This window comes from Equus przewalskii, chromosome 29 (assembly GCF_037783145.1).
Source record: "Equus przewalskii isolate Varuska chromosome 29, EquPr2, whole genome shotgun sequence".
Classification (NCBI taxonomy): domain Eukaryota; kingdom Metazoa; phylum Chordata; class Mammalia; order Perissodactyla; family Equidae; genus Equus; species Equus przewalskii.
The window spans coordinates 1,204,181-1,224,738 of record NC_091859.1 but is presented as its reverse complement, the minus strand read 5'-3'; the positions used below and the strand labels follow the sequence as shown (position 1 = coordinate 1,224,738).

The 20,558-nt window shown below is 42.8% G+C and overlaps 1 protein-coding gene across 1 annotated transcript in view; it reads right to left on the bottom strand.

The window, feature by feature from the left end:
- Positions 1-3,014: 3,014 nt before the first annotated feature.
- TPH2 (tryptophan hydroxylase 2) overlaps positions 3,015-20,558 on the bottom strand; it is a 116,250-nt gene continuing 98,706 nt past the window's right edge. Inside the window, exons 9-11 of the mRNA XM_008536811.2 lie at positions 14,979-15,074; positions 6,653-6,786; positions 3,015-6,523 (exon numbers count right to left, since the gene is read on the bottom strand). Coding sequence (XP_008535033.1) covers positions 6,349-6,523; positions 6,653-6,786; positions 14,979-15,074 — 405 coding nt within the window. The 3' untranslated portion in view covers positions 3,015-6,348. The remainder of the gene's footprint in view (positions 6,524-6,652; positions 6,787-14,978; positions 15,075-20,558) is intronic.

Below are 20,558 nucleotides of genomic sequence, written 5' to 3'. Positions count from 1 at the left end.
GGCTGGAAATTCCAGACTCACGTACCAGTGCCTTCCACCTCGGAAGAAAGCAGCACACCTCTTTCCCAATGCTTCCCAAAAAGTCCAGCTTTGACCTTAGCTGGCCCACCTCAGGGCATGGCCCACCCCCACACCAATCTTCGTGGGCAGGGGGATGTAATATCTCATTGACCAAGCTTGGTCATAAGCCCAGCCCTGGGACTGGGAGGTGGAGTCAGCCCCACCCAAGCTATGGGCTAAAAGCAGGAGGGTGTCCACAACAGAAAAAGGAGAGTGCAGTTACTGGACAGACAGGGCATGGATGGCGGGCAAAGAACCACCCGCTGGTGTAAGCAGTGAGACAACCACCCTCAAAGTCGTATTTCCAACATGGAAAAAATACCTCCCTCCAGGCTAGGTAAGACTCATGCGGATTTTTCCCTCTGTTCCCAGGCAGAAGCTCAGGAGGCAGACTCAGTCTGGCAATTAGATGTCAGCTGATCACCAATTCAAATGTGCTGGAGTGGGCCATGCTGATGATCTGTACTTGCAGTAGTCATTTGGCTGGGTGAATCAAATTATGCTTTCCAATGCCACTTCAGATCGGGATTGCTATGTCTGCACTCATTTTCAGCAGTAAGTATTACCCCGAAAGTTATTTTCTTTGATATTGACTAGATGTGGGCAAAGGAGGAATTTAGGCTTCTTTTAAGTTCTGCTCAACGGGAAAGACCAAGAAGTTTTAGAGGTTTGTGAGAAGGCTAATTAGGCTCCATTCCAACTTAATGGCTAGGCTTTCCCACTGAAATGGATAGGCGAACATGTTCCGCCCTTGCAAGGTAGAGATTTGTATTCCAAGGAACTGTCTGATTTGGGAACCTCATTCTTTCATAATGCCATGCGCTGTGATCAATCAGACGTAACGATCAAAAGGAAGTTTGCCTCAATCAATCCCGATAAACAAATAACTGCTATAGTGGCAAACCTAATGTGTTCTCCACTTCAAACTCACTTGCCAATAATTGGCCTCATTAACGTGTGTGAAGTTAGCTGTTCACTAAAATTGGGCAAGCTATACATTAGATGTGTTCAGTGGTTTGCAAACCTTTGGGAATAACAGACCTACTGAATCAGCATTTGCTAGTGCCATGGAAATTAACAAGCTGAAAAGTAAGGAGAGTTCAAGGATCTGGAGGGAGTGAAGGAGGGACCAGAGAACTCCTACCCCTCTCCTATAATTAAGACTATCTTGGTCTACCTGTAAAATGAGGGCTAGCTGTACGTCTTTTTTCAAGATTTGATTTTGAGAGAAAATGAACTTGATTTCTTTGTGCCATCTAGCTTTCAAATTAGTCTCCCCGCATCTGTCAGACGTTTTCGTTGTTTAATTATAAAAACTGTATCTAGACTGGATTATGAGAATGCTGTTTGCAGGCACCATAACCACAGACGCCCTTGGGTTGAACATCAGGCTCACTATCATCTTCCCAAAGAAGGAAATATACTTTTAGCTGCTGCACCAGACCATCCTTCTTGGAGAGAAGAAATCCCAGCACGTGAACCTTTCTGGGGTATCTGAAATATACATTTGGGGAGAAAGGAGGCAGCGAGAAGAGTGGAAATAGACTGAATTAATTCCCCTACATTTATGTGGTCTATTCCTACAGAAACAGCTGGAGTGGACAGTGAACACAACTATTTAGTTTGCCCAGGGGTGAGGGAGCTTTTTTTGTCCTGAGTTACCCTATATGTTAGTACCACCAATGTTAACCAATAATGCCCCATTCTCTGCTTCATTTTGCTTATGGACTCAATATCTGTGAGTCACAACAATAAAAAATGCATTCGCTTCCAAGCCTGGCTTTGTGTCCTTAAAAGCTGGCCAGGGAAAGTTTAACACGATGTTGTTTTGTCAAAGGAAGCTTTAAGTAATTGCAAAAGACACTGGATATCATTGGATGTCTGCTTCTCCAGCAAAATGATAAGCAACCCAGGTACCGGTCCTTCCAGTTTCCCCAGGATTTCATCTGACACTTCTGACCCACCCACTTAGAGTTACCCACTTTGTAACTTATTTAATTACAACTATTTGTAATAATGTCCACCACTATCTAGCAAGATACTGACTTTGCAGATCCCAAATTTGCAGTGGCATCCTGATTGGTTTTATAGCTTCCACTCTTGTCCCTACCCCCACCCTCCAACCTCACTATGATTCATTTCCCCATAGCAGCCTGAGTAACCCCTTAAGAATATAAATCAGGTCCTGTCCTGTCTTGCTTACAGCACTCTAGTGACTTTCTCTGCATTTAGAGTACTCCTGACCCCTGTGAACCCTTTTCTCCCCTGCTGACCTCTTATCCTTCCTCTCCAGCCCACTGGCAATCTCTCTTCCTCGGACACATCAACTCCATTTCGGCCATAGAGCCTTTGATCTTGCTGTCCCCTCTTCCAGGAACACTCTCTCCGCGGCCCTCTTCATACCTGGCTTCTTCTCATCCCATGGTTCTTCATTAAATGCCACCTGCTCAGAAACGCCCTCATGCCACCTTACTCCCTCCCTCATTGCTCTTTATCATATCACCCTAATGATTTTCTTCATAAAATTTGCCATGATCTCAATCAAATGATCTTGTTTTTCACCTGTGTCTCACTACTAGAATGTAAGCTCAAAGTAAGCATAAACTTCCTCTGCCTTAATCACCACTGTATCCTCAGTGTCTAGGACAGAGTCTGAGACAGTCCCCGGTATGGTCTAAACCACTGAATGAATGCTTGGAGACCCCAAGTCACATTATAAAGAATCACCACTTCATGTTCCAGAACTGGTTTATTTTGAACACATGCAAATCTAATATGAGAAGAAGCAGTATCCCACTATTAATTCCCGTGACTCTCCCTGGGATACAGCAATCTGCATAAGAATCATTTCCCAGAATAAGTGAATGTGTCCGGAAATTGAAGAAGAAAAAAATTCAGACGCACTGGAAAACTCTGAGCTGCTTTCTTTTTCATTATAAGTACGACATAGTTCATGAGAGTAAGCATCAGCACTTTATTCTTTAGAAGTTGAAAATTAGATCAAATGAATTGGAGAACAACTACATCTTATATTAATGCTTTCCTCCTCAAATGAAGAAAATGAGATGATGTGAGCCATGACTCCATTTGAAACTGAAACTTTGTATTTCTATTTGCTTCCACTTAAAGCACACTGTTTTTCATTTTAGACTTTTCATGGTGGTAAATGTTGCAATACTTTACATTCATTAGGCTCAAGCCCATTTACCACGCGCAAGCAAGACAAGCACAGATATATCATCCCCATAAAGCGTCATTTCTAAATTACACGATAAATACATGAAACTAAGCCAGAAACCCAAGTTTCACATCACGTACCACTAAAGTAAGAAAAAAAAAATTTTTAAACCACCTTGCATCAAAGTTCCCTATTCTTAAAAGATTAAAAGATGCAACTTATGAAAAATCTGTTATGCTTTTATTATGCCAAATAAACTGACCATTCAAGAATACACTGGATGCCTGATCCTAACTTATAACAGACAAAAATGCTTCAAGAAGAAAACTGGACTAATCAGAATCTGACTCTTTTTTGCAAACTCTGATGCGCAAGAAACCTGGTCTTGCTAGGAACCTTGGGTTGATTTCTGATTAGCTGATTACAGAAGTCAGCAGCAAAGCCAAAATAAAGCAGCAGTTCACAGTGAGATGACAGTGAGCAAGTGTCTTTAAAGTTATAATCGCCCTCAGATCTACTTAATCTACCCTTAAGTCATGAGGCATAATTGAGACAAATGGTTATGCTGAGTAGATAGCAGATATGACAAGTAGCTGGCTGTGATTATTTTGTTGTACTATTTCCAGTTGGGAACATTTTCTGCCAATACTTTTCCTATGATGGCTATTAAATTTTGTAGAATTTTGCCCATCATTAGTTGTAATGGCATTTGCATGTTAAATGTTCACAAGAAATGAAAACCATAATTCCATTGTTTTACACTGTAAAAACCATGGTTACTGCTATTCCGAATGGAGAACAAATCTAAAAAGAATCGAGACATTCTTCCTCCTTGTGTGATACCTATATAAGCTCTGTGGGAAAGCCTAGTTACTTTGTAACTCTTCTATTTTAAAACAACATAGATTTTTCACATGTATGAAAACTGAAGATGCCACGGTAACCCAACCAGAAGACAGCTCAAATGTCATTTTTGTTGAGAGAATTTGTTTACAATTAAATACAGTTCTTCTTTTAGTACATTTAACTGAGGGAAAAGCTTGGTAGTTACTTATGGGGTTTTTTTTAATAGCGTCTAAAGCACCACCAACTTATGAAAACAACACAGAAGGCAGATGTTAAGAGTTTCTTAGCCAATTTTCTCCTCTGAGAAAATTTGGCAACTAATTCTGGAAATTTCTGGACTATTGTCCTTAGTCTCTTTTTATTGTTTATTGGAAATTTCTGGATTTACTGTTGCGGATTATTATTTTGGACTAATACTTATAAGTAAACAATTACTCAGGATCATCCAGATCTAGCAAAGCAAGCTATAAGAACCTCTGTTTTTATGAATCTATAAAACTATTGAAATATACAAGTACTTGATCATTCTAGATCCTTTTAACTTGGTTCAGCTTGCTGATCATTTCCCTACCGTCAATAACTTTTCAAGGCACTATCTCTTTCACTTAGAATAGCATTTAAATTGCATAACTCTCACATTTCATCCACCAAATCTTGTCTCAAGGCTTCAGTTGTCCTGAGAACCCTGCAGCAATGAAAGACGTGCAATAGTTAAGAAACCAATATTCACACTTCTGAGTTTTCATTTTAACTTTACCTTTCTCTGATGTATATTTTAAATTTCTCATCTTCTTGTTGAAGATATTTAGTCCAAAAATTTATGACTCATAATAGGCCTGTATAAGAGTATAAATTAGATTGAAATTATATGCAATTTCCTGTTAAAAGAATATCCTTGGAAGCTGCTCAAGTAAATATTTAGAATTCTAACTTAAGATCATTTCATCTTCTTTATCTTTTCCTTCTCTCCTTTTCTTGCCCTGTCTCCTCTGCCCAGTATTCTGCACTACCAAAGCACAATTGGAGAGTGGTGGCTATGTTTGCTGAGGGAATCGGGGAAGATGAAATCCATTCACTCATTCAGCAGTTTTTTATTTATTCACTTAATCACCTGCTTATACCTCTTATGGCAAGGATGGCCAGAGATTTGTGGTGTATCACTACTGTCTGCCCAAATTTGCCCAAACTTCGGGCAAGTGGACAGACTTCCAGAGATCTGGCTTGGTTTGGGGCTGTGTGAGGAAACATCTGTATCATTGACAACCCTTCCCAACCAAGTCTTACCTAGTGATAAACATTAGTCTTGATAACCACTAGTGTCCCTTCTCTGACTACATATAGATATACACATACAAGTTGAACTTTGTAGCAATCCAAAAGCAAGATGCAATGGGTTATAAATGTTGGTGTATGACTAACTGCTTCTTTGGGCAAATCACTTAACCTCTCTGAGACTCAATTTCCACATCTTTGAAAGCAAAGTCTTATGATTTTATTGTCTCTAAGAGAAATGGGTTAAACACCTGAGCATAATAATTCACTTTATTCCAGCATAAAATTCACAGTCCCATGATTATTCCCCACTGTTTAGTCTCTCCTAATGTTCTTTCTGAGAGTATTCTCTCCCAAAATACTCTGGGAAGCATGCTACAACTCAGTTTCTACAAGGTCAATGCAACCTATATATTCCATTTGTAGAAAGCTCTCTTTTCTTACATTGCACAATGAACTCAACCTAAAAGACATTCCAACTAGTGTGTTACATCAACAATTTTTGAAACAGAATACTGAATCTTTTGTTAATATGATGAGAAGTTTCATACAATTCTGGGTTTATCTCAAATAATGCTGTGAAAACACTGGTGTACAGAAAACAGGAATAGTCTCACTGCTATTTTCATTTTACCTATTGAACACAGAGGAAAGGCTCAGATTTGAGAAAGAAAAGGTCATAAGCTAGAATCGTAAGAGTTACTTGTTACAAATATTAAACAGATGCAGTTTGGTTAGGGACACTAAGCAGGAACGTCAAATCTGTTTAAGACACTTAAACATACTACAATCTTTCATGCAGTGAGTGGTTATCTGTCACTTGGTTCTTTATGGTGTTTCACACATTTAATACAGTAAGTCACACATAGGTAGAGATATACAGAATTGCATGCTTACTAGCCAAGCCAAGACACAGGAAGTTATTGGTGTTATATGACATTGACTGCTAAGCCCCACAATGATCACGCCGGTGACAATGCTGGTTCCAGGCATCAAACCCCCAGATACTGGTTCATTTTGTTCAAGGCATCACACACTGTATTCAAGTCGCTGCGGAGGTCCTGCACGACGCTCTCAATACTTCTGCTGTCTTTCAGAACTTCAACACTCTGTGTGTAGGGATTGAAGTGTACTGAGAAGGGCCGAGTAATTGACTTCGCAAATTCCCTGCAAAATAAACAGAAATAGAAGGATATGCAATCAACTCTCATGGGTACAAGAAATAGATAGAAAGAAGGAACAGAGCCAGAAAAATAAAAAGTCATTTTCTCTAGATGGGAGAAAAAATAAGTTTACCTCATCTTTTCTTTGGCTTCTTCAAAACTTTCAGAGACAAAATAGGCTTCCTGGAAGGTGGTGATGAGGCACTCCTGCAAGCACGTGGTCTTCGGGTCGAAGGCTTTCACACACGCCTTGTCAGAAAGAGCGTGCTGCAAAACATGCCACAGAAACCATTCAAGTCCAGAAGGAGACTTCCAAGTGCTGTGACACCCCGTTTCTGCAACACAGCTCAGTCCTTTTATGGAACCACTCAGCTACTAGTCTGCCAGGAAATAGCGAGCTCTCCCGAACGCAGGGTAAATTGAGTGTTAGGGTTTTGGGGGGGGGGGGGGGTTTAAAGTCTGTTAGGTACTGAGGGAAAAAATGAGATTATGGTATTATTTTATTTATTATCAGCCAAATTCATACTGAAGGACAGTTCAGAGCTGTATCCCAACAGAAATGGAATTTTAAATCTATGCTGTGAATAGAACCACGGAGAGCATAAATATAGTACTAAATTTATTGCTATAAGCAATGTAGAAATTTCACTTAACTGGCAGAAGTAATAATTATCTGCATGCAGAGGTAATTGGGACTCTGCCTGAACTTTTGTGGACTCAGTGAGAGACGTTTTGAGGCCAGGTACTGTGTATCAATAGTCTGGAGTGGGCCTATATATTTAAGGACACCTGAAAAGCATTCATTTACCTTCCACCAAGTCAACAGAGCAATATACTGACAGATAAATATTGCCAGGTTGGGAAAAAAAGAGGTAATATTAATAGCTATAGTTATGCCCAGAGCAGGCATTAGGAAAACAGGAAAGCCAGTGTAATTACTCTTTGAGTCATCGTTAGCTCCATTCAGCTCACCACATGACTAAGAAGAGCAAAGAACGATGAATGTATTCTCAAGATAAATTCAGTGATGCTACAAGTTCGTGGTCACTTCCTGCCATGTGCCACCTGCCCATTTATAGACCCTCATTGATGATTCTCAAATGTAATATGCATAAGAATCACTGGGAGCTTATGAAAAATGCAGATACCCAGTCCTCAATTTTATTTGGTAGGTCAGGATGAATCCCAGAAATCTGCATTTTAACGGTATCTAAGGTGATTCAGACATAAGTGGCTGTGAACTATATTTTGAGAAATATTCCTCTTGATACTGTCCCTTTCTTAATTTAAAGCATAAGTTAGTTGAAAGAGAGAGAAAAGGGGTAACAGAACTAAGAGTGAGAAAACTTGGGCTCTAGTCCAAGTGTCGGCCTGCTAACTGGGTCGCCTTGGCAAGTCATGTCACCTCTTGTACCTCCGTTTCCTCAGCTGTAAATGGGAGGTCTGGGCTGGGTGACTTCTGAAGACACTATCTATTCTGGGCTTGGGATTCCACCCATGGCACTTTTCTCTCAGTCTCTAACTGCTAAGGTTTCCTGGAGAAATGCTGAAAAATCTTTCCTGTACAATATTCCTGGTATATTCCCCCAACAATTTCAAAATGCATGGGGTAATCTGCACCTTCCATGAAGAAGACTGTGGCTCCTAACTTTGAAAATACAGTTGCAAACCAGAGGACGGGCCTGTCATACAGAGGGTGCACGGCCCCGCCCTGCATGGGCTCTGCTTCCCCGCAAAGGCCCGCTGCCAAGGAGGGCACGCATACGAATTAGGGGACGCAGAGGGACTCCTGGAGAGGACTCATTTTGTTGGCCCACGGAACAACTTCATTGTAAGCAGAAGGTCACTACAAATACGCAAATGTATTGTGCTAGATTCAATGCAGTGAAGTGAGCATCAGGGGATTTCGGTTCCACATGACTAACAATTCTGTCCACATCTTAAAAGCAACCTCACAGTTTCAAGAGACAAAATGTCCTTTTATGAGGGCTCTTGCTCCTTTGCAAAGAAAAGGCCTCCTATTGGCTTGCCGGAGTCTTCAGCATTAGAAGTGCTTTCTTGCACTCTGGGTGCATCTTACTTTAGTATGCTGCTCTAATTTTCTATCCATCCATAAGCCCATATGAAAGGAAGGACAGGGACTGGCTCAGTATCCTTGATCTTTCTACTTTCATCCTCACATTCACGGAGGCAGAGTGATAGAGAACAGGCTAGAAGAACAGTTAAGACATGGTTCCCCGGGGCCATCCCTGCTAAGCCAAAGACTTCACTGAGTCAAGGACAAGCACAAGCAGTGGGTGAAACTCATTTGCTTGGGTCTGCAATGCTCTGAGAGGACATTAGCAACCTTAGCAATCACTACGTGTGGAGGATGCCTCCAGAACGTGTGTATGCAATAACAGAGATGGAAATCAGAGTAGTTTCAGAAAAATTATCAGGTTGACAATTCCACTGATTACTCAGATGAGCTTATTTACTCATTTAACTGGTAAAGGGGATGAGAGTAGATCAAGAAGAAGCCAGAAGGGCAGGGTGCATTGCCCCACACTTCAAGAACAATCAGTTGATTCACAGCATATAATTTGAGGCAAAGACCATCAGGCAATATATATCACACTTGCCTAATGTAATAATCAAAGGAAAAACCAAAAGCTGATTGGTCTAAGCTCTGAACAACGCAGTTTATCCTCAGGAGTGTGCTATGGTCCAGTACACTGTTAGCCTGCTGGGACCCTCTCCCTCCCTTGAGTGTGGGACCAGAACTGCTCCTTGGCTATTATGAATATGGCAATGATAATGGAGCCCAAGGATGAGCCTGGAGAATGACTAGAGCCTGGAGTTGGGGGAGCAACCAGTGAGTGAAGCCAACAAATGAGGCTGTGATCACACCTATAAATGGTCTAATTTACCTGACAGGGAGCTTTCCCGTGTGACGACTGTCAGGAACATCCACAGCAGCCATGAAGTCCCCTGTTTCTGAATACTTGAGTATGGCTCCAAGGCTATAAAATCGCATCCGTGTCTCCATGGGTTCTAAAGTCCGCTGCCCAATGGAGTGCGTCCTCCTGAGTTTGCTGCTCAACACCTACCCATGTCCCCCTCTAAGCCGGCTTGGTTTGCAGGGGCAGCTATCTTCCTCTCCTCTATGTCCAGAGTGGATTCTCTGTAAACATCGAACCCAACTGTTTGATGTCCCCGGGGAAGTCTGTGGTGAATCTTTCCTGAAGTGTAACATTCTCATATCCGGAAGTCTGCCAGAATGAGTCCAACCACCTGAGAGAGAGGCTGTATAATGCTGAGAGGCTCTGGCTGACAGTCTTTCCCTCTAAAGCCATTTTAAAAGTGCAGGAATGCGTGAGACTCACCTGCTCTCATGTAAACGCTCTCTACAAGGACTATTTTGGATTTACCCATAGTGCTAAAGACGAGGCCACAGGACCCAGAGCCAGGAGACCTGGGTTTTAACACAGCTGTCCCAGAGGCCAGAGTGAAAGTTCCCCAGGTGGGGAGGCAGTTTCATCTTTGATAAACTGAAAAGATTGATCTGTGTGAATTCTACAGCTCTTCTTGCAATACAGTTTTAACAGTGCCTACAAGTACACAGCACAAATACTACATGCCCTCCTGCCACCCCAGCCAGCATAAATTGACCAGAGCAGCCCTTAGCCCTGGGCCTGGGGACGACTTCCCCACCCTTCCCAGCAGAGATGGCCATTACCAGCTAATTGGCTTTAGTGCAGAAATTAAGACTCACTTGCTGTTGCAGCCTTTTAAATAAAAAATCTCTTTCAACATCAAACATTTCTCAGAACCCAATTGTTCTCTCAAGTTCCTACATGAAGTGTGGGCATGCTATTCCACCTCTGTAAGCCTATTCCAGCATCTATCTGGAAAATGGGAATAGGAATAGTATCCATAACCTAGAGTTGTGGTAAGAATTATATGAGGTAACGCATGCAAAGTGCCTGGCACATGGACGATGCTCTCTATTTCGTTATCACTGCTAATTCAGTCTCAAGATCATGCTTGGTGGACGTTGCATTCAGCCACCCTGTCCACCACTGCTGCAGCTCCTCTCCCCCTGGGGTCTGGAACCCAGAGAGAAAGAAACCTAGCCCCAGCCAGGAGGCCTCCAGGGCCTGGACCACAACAGGGCCTGCCCTGAGTTCATCAGTTTAAACTCTTCCTTCCTCCCAGTCACCTGCCTTTGCAATGACCCAGAGTTATCATCTCAACTACTCTAGCTGTAAACCCTGTGATCCTCACCCTCTATATTAGGATTGACTAAAGTTGGGAAAAACTCAAGTGTGAAGTCAGGTTCGTAGGTAGTTTGGGGCCTAGATTCTGAAGGAGAATTTGCAAACACTCTCACATCCACACTACCATCATCTTTTCCCACGTCAGAACCACAAATATATACATTTGTGTGTGTGTATATGGATAGTTATATATAATATTTTTTGAATTTCCCTCAAATGTTTCTCCTGCTAACCAAGCACAACATGGCATCAATATCCCCATTGCCAAACCGGGTGATGATGGCACCACATTTTTTTAAATCAGTGATGTTAAAAGTTTCCTCAGTTTGAATAAGCTGCAGGGCAAGGGAACAAATTGCTCTTTCAGCAATCTCTTCCTAAAGGCCAGAGCCCCTTTTCCAGCTCCAGGTGCTCCAGCATGTGCTGCCATTACTAGCAATGCTAGATTCAGGGAAGGGAAGGGAGGGGAGGGGGGCGGGAGACCTCTGAGCAGGACAAAGGTACTGGAGCTCTGAAGCAGTGAGCCCTAACTCCAGCCACGTGGCTGACACAGCAGACAAGCTCAGAGAACCACTGTGCCTCCAGCCTTTTCTCTACAACCTGGCAGTAACGCTGACCACCTCACAGAGTTGTTGTGAGTGGTAGTAAAGACAAATGATTGTAAAAAATATAAAGCTGTCCTGTGAATTCTGATTAATAGCTATAAGAAAGCAGGACAATAAATTCACTGTTTAAGGATATCCTGAAACTGAAGCCGAATAATAATAATAATAAAATTGTTTAAAACCACCAGCTTTCTCCAAACCTGAAAAGCAGAGCAGATGTATTTATATGCAACATTCTAGCAACTACTATGGAGTAGGTTCTAAGGCCATTTACAAAACAATCTAATGTCTGCCCTAAGGAAATGAAGAATCCGACCTTACCCTGAGCCATGAAAAAGAAGAAGAAATGGCCTTTCGCTTTTGAGATGGGTCAACTTTTTGAGATAAGACTCAGCCAATTCATCAATTATCAAGTATTTCCTTACCACCTCAGGTGAACATTCCCTACACTATTGGTGCGCCAAGCAAACTGGATTCAACCCAGACCGGCTCAGTCACTGTTTAGAACCTCCCCCTACAGACGCCACTCCCCTGAAACTTAGACCTGCGACTTGGGGTTTGTTGAATAAAATGAACGAATGAATGAGCAAATAATAAATTTAAATTTAAATTATAGTTAGGTCCACTCCGGGATAGAGAGAAAAAGCGTGTGAAAGGAAACACATGCCAGGCTGTGGGTGAATAGTAATTATCCTATTTTCAACCTTTTTAAAAATCCATCTCCAGACGATTTAGCTCATTATTAACTGGTCTCCACAGTGATGAAGGGGTGGAAACGCCCTACAAACACAGTTTTGGAATCCTGAAAATGCACCACAGAAAAGGAAACCAGAACCAAAGAGCGCGATCGCTGCTGAGGTAAAAAAAATAGTCCTAACGGTTATCAGATTTATATGAGCTTTCATAAGCTTTTCCATATTTATTTTCTTTGTGTTTTCTAAGATAAAAATAAGCACTGTCAAAAAATAAGAGGGGAAAATGAAAGTTATTCCCCAAACTACAGATATACGGTTTGGAAGTACCTGGGCAGCTCTGAAGTGCAACACCTACCCCAAGAAAATTTAGCCTCCTAAAGCACAAATTTTAAAAATGGATTCTTTTCAAGGAGAATTGTGGATATTTATGCAAAAGTTATAAAGACTACACCAAAATCTCCAACAACTTAGCTGGGACCTATGTTCGGGCTGTAGTTGGGACAGCAAAAGTATTTTATCACAAAAAAATAAGTAATAATGTTTTATCGTGAAAGATAACTGCATTCAAAATTGTAAGCATGTTTACACAGGAATTGCTATAAGGCTATTAATAAAACTGCCCCCACCGGGGTCCAGGACTCCCACTTGTTCATTCAGATAAAAGTTAGACAGGAGTGCTGAGACTCCACGAGAGGGCTCTGGACGCCCCGGGTGCTGGACCCGGACGGGGTGAGGGAACAGGTGCTGCGGAGAGCATCTCACATAATGTGTTCTCTGTGAGCGATCGGAAGATGGTCCCTGGAGAAGGAATTTCTGAATTGTACAAATGGCCTAAAGTAGCAATCATAGGGATGTTGGAGTGTTGAAATTTGAGAATGGAAGAATGCTAATGACTGGAGGTGATGGACCAGAACAGGAAGGGCAGACGATGCCCTTCAGTGTGCATATTTCTGGCTGATTTCCATTTCCAGACGATTCTGTCTGCACCAATAGGAACAAAAACAACAGATTCACACCAATGCTGCCAACACATGCTCCATTAACCAGACCAGACGACCCTGCCGAGAGCCAGGCAAGGAGAGGGACTGGTTTCTTTTGTTTCTGGTGTAATTCATAAAGCCTCTAAGGAAGACATAAATAGTGTAGCTCAAGACCTGCATCATTTTCTGACTAATTCTTTTTTCGGGGAAATCAAGAGGCACTCTCTGGAAGGTGTGGGTCTTAACGGGATACGACCTCATGCTATTGCTGTGGGCTTTGCCACTCCACTGAGATGGACCCCAAATGGATTTTTTTTCTTGAGAATTTAGTAAAAAGAAAATGTACCACATTACATGAGGCTTTTGTCATGTTAAATATCATCATCTATTCTAGCCATGCCAAGCCTCAGGCAGCTCCCTAAACGGGCCGGGCTTTGACTACAGCACATGCTGCTGTGCGCTGAGTGATCTGTGCATCTCGTCCTTTCCTTAGCACGTTTCCACGCTCAGGAACCAGCGAGGGCTTCCCAGGCATGGTCTAATATGTGCCACCCACATTTGTCACACTGTTTGTGTTATCTCTTGCACTAGAATGTAAATTCCTTGATAACAGGGGCCCCAGGTAGTGCAACCTAATGGTTAAGGGCTCAGATCCTGGAGTCTAGATCACCTGGATTTGGGCCCAGCTCCAACGACTACTAGCTGCATGACCTTGAGCAAGTTCCTTAAGGTCTCTTTGCCTCAGTTTTCTCACCTGTAATAATAACATTGCTTGTCTCATTGGGCTGTTATGAGAATTAATTAAGCAAATGGTCTAAAGCACCTAAAATTAACTAAAGTCTATTTTAGTGTCTGTTGAGTAGTTGTTATTGTCTTCATATTCTTCTTCTTCATTATTATTATTTGTCTTTGTATCCCCGGTGCCTGGCCCAGTATATGACTCATCATAGCCGCTCAACCAAATGTCTGAGGAATGAATGAATGAGTGAGTAAAGTCATAAAAGGGAGCAAACTCAATAAAACTCCAGTTACATTGCATCTTTCCAGAGCGCAAACAACCAGAAAGTTCTAATAATCACATAGTTTACAATTACATTATGTAAGGACACTCAAGACAAAGTAAAAACTCTAGGTTAGTCTATGATCCTGATCTTAGTCCAAATGATCAAAAAAGGATTAAATTCTTTCAGTGCCACTTCCAGATTATATATCACATTGCATTCTAAATTCATGAAAACTTGCTGTCCCCTAGTGGTATAGACAGCAATTCTTAAATGACCAGAATATTTAAATTATCAAAATGCCCTGGGCCCCAACATTTCTGGATAAATTATCATTTTACTATATTATAAGGCAAAAAAATAGCGTTTATTAGGCATCACTATGCGCATTAGATACCTCTGTGATCATATGTTTATTTAGTTTTTTTTTCAGATTGTATATATCCACAAATGTTTTAATACATATTAATTTTGAAAAAGCTAAAATAATCTCAGATTTCCCCTTGGGAAGTAAATGCTGAGGAGTCCATGGGAGCCACGGGTGGGGCAGAAACAAGAGCAGACAAGCCACCCCAACAAGGGCCTCCCAGCCAGCAGGGTCCCTGCCAGCTCACCACCCACTTATCAGCACTCAGTTTAGGCCAGTCGCTTACTAGCCAACATCTGAGCACACGCTTGTCATTCCTGTCGATCTGTGCCCACGGCTGCTCACCCGTCTGAGTCACACCACAAACCCAGAAAGGCCTGACCCATTTTCAGAAGTGCAAAAGGTTAGGTCAGCACCCACATCTGAGGTGCCAAATCCTCTGTATGAAATGTTTATGAGGTATCTGGGAGTAGAAACGCTCGTACAAACCAATCACTGTCTTCCCTGACCGTCCCCTGTGCAGGTGGAAGGCATTCCCTCTGTGCGCCATACCTTCAGCTCTCCGATGGAGGACAGCAGACCCGCTCCGTACGCCCTCAGCTGTCCTTCCTGCTTACAAAGGCCAAACTCGATGGTGAAGAAATAGCACTGAAAAGAAAATGGACACACGTCCAGTGAAAGGGCCAGCAAACTCTTCTACAGAATAAAATGGCACCAAAATAAAACAGCGCACAGTGCATAACTTCTTCAACACTGTCCATTTAAATACATTTGAATTAAGAACATTTATTGAAATCTATTTGCTTGTTTAATAATCCCTCCCCAGGTTAAAAGTGTACAAAAAAACTATAATCACTAAGAATTTACACTTCCTGGATTCAGAAACCCTATGCGTGAAATCATATCCCCTTCAATAATTTTAAAAATAAAAAAACACAGATTTAGAAATGAAAGAATATGTCACAGTGATAACACCATGAGAATATGCTACTGTACGTACCAAGTTGTGTTTCAGTGACATAAATAAGTTCATACAAATGTAGAAAAATAACTTGGAATTCAGTAATTCCAAACTGATTTTTGCAGTTTATTCATTCAACAAACCTTTGTTGAGTACCTACTAGGTGCCAATGTTTGGTAAAGAAACAGAGAGACAAAAAGCACAAGTGTGTGCCTACAAAATTACCACTTTTTTAGTGAAATCTTAAAAGTATATCTAGGTATGCACGCATTCATATATATATACGTATATGTACATATATATATAAATATATATAGTAAAAACCATTTCATTGGCCTGAGTTTTATCAGCATCAACTACTACAGTTTTTCCAAGATGATAAAGTCTACAATTGTTTTGTCTGAATTTAGAAATCAACCTGGACAGACAGAAACCTCTCTACATCCAACAGCCTCCCAACGGCCTTGAGAGGCTGGAACCACGCCGCTGCCGCTCTGAGGAAAGTGAGACGCTGGCAGTGAGCAAGGAAAATCGCGTGTGTCGAACACTATCCTGGGTTGGTGGCGGCAGAGCGCTGAATGCTGAGAAAGAGGAGGACACAAACGCTCCCGCAGGGGAGGAACATAACCACTCCTCTGGCCCAGGCAGGTTGCTCTATCTTTGTTCGGAGGCTGCGGGTTTCCTGTTTCACGTGTGAGGTTGATCTCGGAGCTGAGGGCCCAACGCTCTGCAGCACCGGCTGGACCCGGAGCACTGATCCTTCCAGGCCCTGGAGCTGAACCTCCAGAGGCAAAATTTTCTTTCCTCACTCACCTCCCACAGAGGCTGAACTTCCAGCCTCTCCTGCCTCTGTCGCATCCGCCTCCTTACTCTCTTCCAACTTCCCCACCACACCGCTTCTTTGACATGGCCTTTCATTTCTTCATGTAGGACATGGACTATTTCTCCTCCGTCTCCTCACCCTGGGCTACAAACTCCAGGGGTGTACAGAGCTGTCTATTCATCTAGAACAGGGTTCCCCAACCTCAGCACCACTGACGTATTGGTTGGGTAATTCTCTGTTGGGGGCTGTCCCATACGCTATGGGACGTTTAGCAGCATCCCTGGCCTCTACCCACTAGACACCAGTAGCACGCCCCAACCCCAATTGTAACAACCAAAAATGTCTCTAGATACTGAAAAATGTTCCCAGGGGAGTAGCATCACTCCTGGTTGAGAACCATTGGTATAGAATAGCGTCTGAAACATAATAAGAGCTCAGTAACTATTTGGAGAATAAATGAGCAAATAGTGAATGGAAAAAGTCTAAGTTAGGCTTGTTGTGTGACAGCGCGACCTGGAGGAAAGAAACACATGAGGAGGCTTGAGTTCTAGCCTTGGCCCTGCTCCTGGTTCGCTTGTAGCCACAACCTCTGCAGGGTGGCACCCTCCTGCCTGACTCCACAAACACACCCTGAGCACCTGTCATATGCCAGACTCTATGCAGCTGCCGAGAACGTGTGATGAACGAGGCAACAAGGGCCCTGGTCCCAAGAAACAGACAGGCTGCTGAGATGAGACAGGCAACAATGACAACAACAACAAAAGTCAAGACACAGGATAAATACGTTACATAAATAACAAAACCATGTAATGTGTCAGATGTTAAGCAGAGGACATGACTATTTTAGATAGAGTGGTCAGGGAAGGCCTCTCTGAGAGAGTGATATTTAAACTGTAACCTGCCTAAAAAGCAGCCTTTTGGTAAGAAATGAAAAAGCCAGTTGTGCAAAGACCTAGAGGAAAGATTGTTCCCAGTAGAGGAAATAGCAAGCGCAAAGGCCCTGAGGCAGGAATAGATTTATATTTCCAAGGGCAACAGGAAGGGTTTTAGGCAGGAGAGAGATATGTTCTCATTTAGTTTTCAAAAGATCACACTGGTGCTGGGGGCACTTGTATCGGGGGCAAGAGTGAACACAGAGGGGCCGATGAGAGGGCAGTGGCAGCCAAGAGACAAGGTAGTGAGTGACTCAGAATACGACTTGGGCCAGGGGTAGCAGGGGATTGGAGAGAAGTCAATATCACAGAGGCTGAAGAGAAGAACCAAAATAAGAGATGTGAAGATGCATTGAAAAGTTAAAATGCAGCCCTCAAGTCTGTCCTCCAAAACATTTTGCACAATCCTGGGCACAACGAAGAGAAGCGATGCCACAGTCACAGAAGGGGAGGCCTGGAAGTTCAGTCTCCTATTTTGCCAAAAGGAAAACTCAAGTTTAGAGATGAAGTGATTTACCCAGGACCAGTCTAGATGGTGACATTTAAGAGGTCTCAAGCTCAGTACTTTAAAGAGCTCGACATCTGTCGCGTTTTAAAGTTTCTAGGCAAAAGATTAATAGATGCATGATTTTCCCTTACAAACAAAAAATTGGGAAATAAAAGTCCTTATGGAGGAAAACTAGACTCGCATCATCTTCTCAGCGTGTCTGTGGCTGATTTCCCTAATTCCTATTGTGTTTACAGCATGACGTGAAATTCTCGGAACCTTAATAGTGGACACAGAAGGGTTTGTGAAGAAATGTGCTGTCACGTTCAAAAGTCTCCAAAACAGCCCCGTGGACACAGCGACAGGAGCATTTAGGTCAGCCCATGAAGATTAGTTTAATCTTCCTTGTGCTCTGTCAGTGCACGCACAACGCGCGGTCATGGCTACGATCTAAATCCAAACAGCTGAGAGAGCCCCTGACAAGCTAGTGTGCCACACACGTAGGCTTCACACGGGCTGGGCCTGCCATCCTGTTTTAAGGCAGAAACAAAAAAGTTTGCATCAGTTTGACTAAAGACTCAAAGCTAAGTCTATCAGCGTGTTTTTGGTCCATGCGCTTCCAGAATCAGGGCAACCCCAGAGGAAAGAGCGCACAGCCTCCGGCCATCACTCACGATGCGCTCTGGCCACAGACCTCATCTGGGAGTCCTTCCAGAAACTCCGACTTTACACAGCTTCATCTGCTCACTCCCTAGCTACCTTTCCTTTTGGCTTTCCTTCTATCCTCCAGCAAGGAAGGTGCCTAGATGCTGCTTCTAGGCCCCCTCTTGCGGGAGAATTCGACCTTTCGCTTAGAGACAGCTGTCCATTTGCAGCTGCATGTGTGTCTAACAGAGAAAGAGAAATAGTAAAATGCACCTAAACCTCAGGTGTTGACAACATTTGAATTTCGGACTTGCTCAGGATAATTTTTCCCTTTCTGTTTTTAATACTGATGGAGATCTCAGAATGCAGACTGCCTGGTCATGGTCGCTGACAGCGATGGAGAGCAGCTGCGCGCTTCTGTCTGGCTGTAAATGCAAAGCCTGCTCAGACCGGACTGGATGACCCCCTGAAGACCCTTTAGCATTCAAGGATAACTAACTGCTTCTTGAAATTTTAAGAAAGTACAATTTGTTTTCCTCAGAGCACTCTCGATGTAGATCTATATTTCCTACAGATTTACCAAATAAATTCGGACCTACCTATTATCAAAAAAATAAAAACAAAACCCTGAGCCTTATAAGAACATCTGTGAAAGAGAATTGCAGCTTCCTGGCCACTAACATCTTTTAAACAGAAACAAGTAATAATACTAAGACTAGCACCTCCCAAACTGAAGGGCGCCTTTCATCAGAGCTGAGTTTTATGAGTTCCAAATTTTACATACTGCTAATTATATGTAATTATTTATAAATATTTTATTTGAATATAATTACATATAACCATCAACTGAAAATCAAAACAGGAATGATAGACCCAACCTTTTCCGCAGAAGAAAAGGAGAGTCATTTACGTCATTAAGCAGAAGAAAGTCTGAGTGACACCCTGAAATCCAGAGTGCTGTCGACGCGGCCGGAGGATGCGCACGAAGGCGAGTGCGCAGGAAGACGGGCTGGGCCGCCCAACGCTGCCATCTTCAGGCCACTCCTAGTAGTGCAGCACTCTCCCCACAGTTCTGACTAGGTGGGTGTTGGCCGAGGCTGGAACGAAGGACGTCCCCAGACGCCGAACACACCGACAACATACACACTGGTCCTACGTGCTGATCTGCAGAAGCACATGGCGCAACATCCTAAACGCTGGGGGTTAGGTTCCTGAGGCCGTTGCTAAGGCACCTACTCCAATTAAAGAGATATACAACTTTTTCAAAGAACTCTTGGTGGAAAAGAAATTCACTATTCCAATTTCCCTCGCAAAGGGTCCTTTTGCCTCCCACTTCCCCCACTCCCAGTGCCCCTTGAAATAATGACATAATCTCTTCCTAAGAGTCATTCCATACTCTTACATTGGATTACAATGGCTCACCTCTAGGAGGATGCCCAGGAGTCACTTCTTCCACCTTCTCCAGGACGGCGGCTCATACGCATCGTTCAATAAATGCCTGAGTCAGTGGGTGACATATTTTCTCTGCCATCTTCACTACAAATGTGAGCTTTGCACACTGGTAGTATATGTTTTTTAAAAATTGCATACAGCATTCCACATCTAGAATTCCGTTATCCACATATCCAACACAGACAGGAAACAGAAGTCAGCAAAAAGAATGTGAAAAGGCCCTAACTGAGATGTGCTAAACCAACCGGAAGTGGTGCGCTAAGCTGATTTACTTGATATGTGAACGACTCATTCAGCCTCACTCAGATCCTGTTCTCCTTATCTTGTACACAATGCAAACAAAGTTCACTTATGTAGCTTCCAAGCCCATAACTAACGTAAGAGGAGAACAAGAAAAATATGCACAAAGCAGGCCCAACAACTCAAAAGCACAGAAATATAATATTTGGTAGTATACCCTAACACTTCCATACTTAGTTATCACTAAACAACAGAATTCCACAGTGACACTAAAACATCAAGATAACAGGCAAGCTCAGCCAGAAGACGTCCAGTTTCACAAGTGCTCAGATGTGGGCTATTTTACTAAAAACATTCACCTGAGATAAGGTAGAGGGGCTATCATCTCCATTCGATGGGCCGGAAAACCGAGAGTCAGTGTTCAGTCATTTGCCCAGATCCCACAGCTCATGGTTGGCAGATCTGGGCACAAAGCTCCGGCTCCCTAACTCCGAGCCCAGCCTTCCCTCCTCATCATCGAGTGCACTCAGAGGGACAGGGCCACCATCAGCCGCTCACACAGGCACAGCAGTTCCTGTCGCTGAAGTACTGA